Here is a 3,356-nt window from a genome sequence, read left to right as displayed (position 1 = left end):
GGAAGCCAGTTGAGGACTTACAGTAAGAAAGTCTGACCTATTTGTGTTTTCTAAAGAACACAGTCGGTGCATGAAGGGGTAACGAAAGGCTGGACTAATGCCAGAAAGGAACCGAAGAAGAGCACAGTTAATTTTCAAAATAAGGTTGAATTAAAGAAAAATACAATTTTTACAACAATATAAGAAGGAAGAAACAACACGAGTAAATATTTAAAATCTTTTATTTTTTCCAAAGAATGAAAGAAGTGCTATAAACGAAGGGGACACGATTTTAACATAGTAAATGTGATGCACCTGTAATTCTTTATAACAAAATGGTCAAAAGATACAACATAAGCATCTGCAAATCTTAGCAGTGTTGGGTATTTTTTTGAAAAACTGCATGATGAGTTTATATTCAGATAGCTCAAATATATTTTCAAGACCTTCAGAGTACAGATCATGCTAAGTTTGCTTTACTCTTTAAAAAAAACTAAAAGAATGTATTTCTATAAAAACTAGCCATAATGAATTTATCCAAATCCTTCTTCATCCAAAGCAGATATTTTGTGACTAAAACTATAGCACTCCTAACAAAATAGTGAATAAATACAATATAAAAACCAAAGTTTAATGAGTAAGTCATGACATTATGCCATACTAAGAAGACATCAAATGTCTAAAGTTATGGGAAAGAATATATTATCCCAATTATACAAGTCAAATATTTAGACCTTCTAAATAAGGGAATATATTCTGCACTGGTAACTGTGTGCTGTGCCTAGCATTCTAACACAATGTAACTTAAGTAGGATCCCAGGGTAAAGAGTAAGGAAATTCTCTAATATATTCCTTAGGAAACAATACTAAAATAGTTACAATTTCATAAGTAGAGTGGGGTAACAATTTAATTTCATATATAGCATTCTAAAGAAATACCATTCACATATTAAATCCACAGCTTTTTCAGTAACACTCTGGGGAACATAGTCTAGAAATAAACTAATTGCCTTGAAAGAGTAGCAACCAGTGGTTCTTGACTCACTATTAAATCAATTGCCAACAATTTCAATAGCATAACAGATAAAATAACAGAGTAGTAAATACCATGTAAAATACTTCATAGGATGAACACAAAGCTGCAGAGACAAACATAGGTCCCTCTTCCCAACCTTCCCTCAAAGTGAGGAATTCATGGTGAAACCTAAGTCAAAGGAGGAGATTAGGTCTTTGTTATTTTTGTCTTCTCTCCATCCAGAGATCCCCAGAAAACTGCTCTGCTGAAGAGCTGGGCAATTTTTCCAAAGCACAATCCTTCTCTTAATTGTTCTGCTTTCCACTGTTGAGGAAAAAAATATCAGTGTAACCAAATTTCCACGCTCCTGCATACTCCAACTAGCTTGCAAAACACAGAGCTTCAGATCAACAAAGAGCAAAGGGAGGACTCAAGGACAATGCTAACAAAATATGTGCGTCTTACTCACAAATTCTGCATAATCCCTCAGGTAGGCTATTACAAGTGAGATTGTTGATAAAGATTTTCCCAGGGCGTTCAGGTATAACTTTCCCTTTTCTCCTGAACAACCTCTTTATTTCGAGAATGGACTGGGAAGTAGTAGCCAAACTCATGTAAAGTATAAGGACCCTGCAAAGGCTACACTCCAAGAGAGATTTAAAAAACCGCGAAGATCAAAGTTCCAGGTACCTGCTCAAAATTTTCTGGATGATTTTCTTGATCAAAGGGGCTTCTGGGTCCAGACAGGCTTCCTTCCCGTTCTTCAAGGTGGCTCTGCAGGAAAAGAAAAAGAAAAGGAAAATGAGGATGCGCCCAGAAGCTGCAGCGGCTGAAGCCCCAGGCAGTTCCAAGTGGACACCGCGGTGCACGAGGACTTACATCAGTTCCACTTTCGGGCACTGCGGGCCCGCAGGGATCATCTCCAAATTACTGATCATTCTGGGATAAATCGTGGGTGTGATGGATAAACACTGGCAACGCAGCTCTCTCGTGGAGTGCGAGGAAGGACCGGCTGGGGCAGAAAGAGAGACACTGTTATAGGGCGGGTTGCTGGGAAAGCTTTCCTGCAGTAAGCTTGGCTCGGGACACCTCCCCGCGCCCAGGACGCCTCCGCTGCTGCAGAGGCTGGGGCGCACCGCTCTGTCGGGTGCGTCCCGCGGGCTGTGAGCTCTCACCGTTGGTCAGGGCCCTAGGCGGCATCAGCAGCAGCAGCGCAAGCAGCGCACAAAGGGATCCCGAAGGACCGGGGATGCGGGCAGCGAAGCTGGGCGGGAGACTCATAGCGACGAAGAGGGTGCAGCGAGAGGGCGCGTATTCAAGAAGACAGGAGCGAGTATTTGAAACTCCAGAGCACTGTGGAGTCCCCAAGCCCTCCTCATCCCTTATATCGACATTTGCCCCTTCCCCCAGGCAGGAAACTCAAGCTTAAAGGTGCTTGGGAAATTCCCTAGACCTAGACTGAAAGGCGGGGAGGAGGGGCAGTACGGGGAGTGGGTGGTGATGGAAGAAGGGAGTAGGCAGCGGGAGCTGGGAGGGAGAGTGGATGGGAGGAGTTGTCTGCATCCTTCCGCAGAGCACGCGGTTACCTGGCCTCCGGGTGGATGGAGCTGCTTGCTTCTGCTGGAGGTAAGGGGCAATCCAGTGGAGATTTGACCCTCTGGGCCAGCCAGGGCTACTGAAGACCAGCTTCTCCTGGGGAACAGAGCCCCGGGGAACAGAGCCCTGTAGGAGTTGCCACTCATCTGCATCTAATGAGGAAGACTGGAACCAAAGCAGAAGGAGATTTAACTTTAGAAACATTGGTGATCATCTTTAACTCTAATATATTATTACTACTCAGGAAATGTTAGCTGCGATTACAATTGCACTAAACTGAAAGCCCTACCTCTTCTCCTTACACGTGGGTCATTCCAGGCTTCGCAACTGAGTGTATTATTCTTTGGACTTCAGCCAGCTTTAGAAGCCAAGATAGTATGATAAAAGTGTCTGTATTCCCACTTTAAGTCAGTGGCAGGAAAAGGCTTCAAATTCAAGTCTGATGACTGGAAATCCTATGCTCGTAGTTTAGCAAGCATATTGCTCTCTAAGATGATACCTTGCTTTCTGCAGTTCTTCTTTGGAGATGGGATGGGGTGGGGTGAGTGCAGGTTAAGGCATTGCCAGGGAGATCCAGCCTGCTGTAGCTATGGCTCCTCAGCCAGGTGTGTCATTGACCCAGTTCAGAGAAACTGTGGAAGGCTTATGGGTTTGAGGGGCTCATCAGGAAGTCTGGGCTAGAGATTAGAATTAATTTGTCAGCAAGACAGCACCCACTCTGGCTTCACTCAAACACCTTCATGGGAGGGAAGGGTGACTCACACAC

General features: G+C 44.1%; 1 protein-coding gene across 2 annotated transcripts; it reads right to left on the bottom strand.

Annotated features, from left to right (window-relative positions):
• Window positions 1-203: 203 nt before the first annotated feature.
• On the bottom strand, window positions 204-2,809 carry LOC112321924 (C-X-C motif chemokine 6). Of its 2 annotated transcripts, none has more exons than XM_053922252.1 (4): window positions 2,581-2,809; window positions 1,874-2,006; window positions 1,685-1,768; window positions 204-1,318 (listed from the first exon to the last, which is right to left on the bottom strand). In XM_053922252.1, the coding sequence occupies exons 1-4, from the start codon at window positions 2,792-2,794 to the stop codon at window positions 1,300-1,302; spliced, it is 450 nt and encodes a 149-aa protein (XP_053778227.1). In that variant the 5' UTR covers window positions 2,795-2,809; the 3' UTR covers window positions 204-1,299. The 2 variants fall into 2 exon arrangements, with proteins under 2 accessions (XP_053778227.1, XP_024435311.2); XM_024579543.4 differs by lacking the exon at window positions 2,581-2,809 and adding an exon at window positions 2,170-2,404.
• Window positions 2,810-3,356: the final 547 nt, after the last annotated feature.

Source organism: Desmodus rotundus, chromosome 4, assembly GCF_022682495.2.
Source record: "Desmodus rotundus isolate HL8 chromosome 4, HLdesRot8A.1, whole genome shotgun sequence".
NCBI lineage: Eukaryota > Metazoa > Chordata > Mammalia > Chiroptera > Phyllostomidae > Desmodus > Desmodus rotundus.
This window is presented reverse-complemented; position numbering and strand designations above follow the sequence as displayed.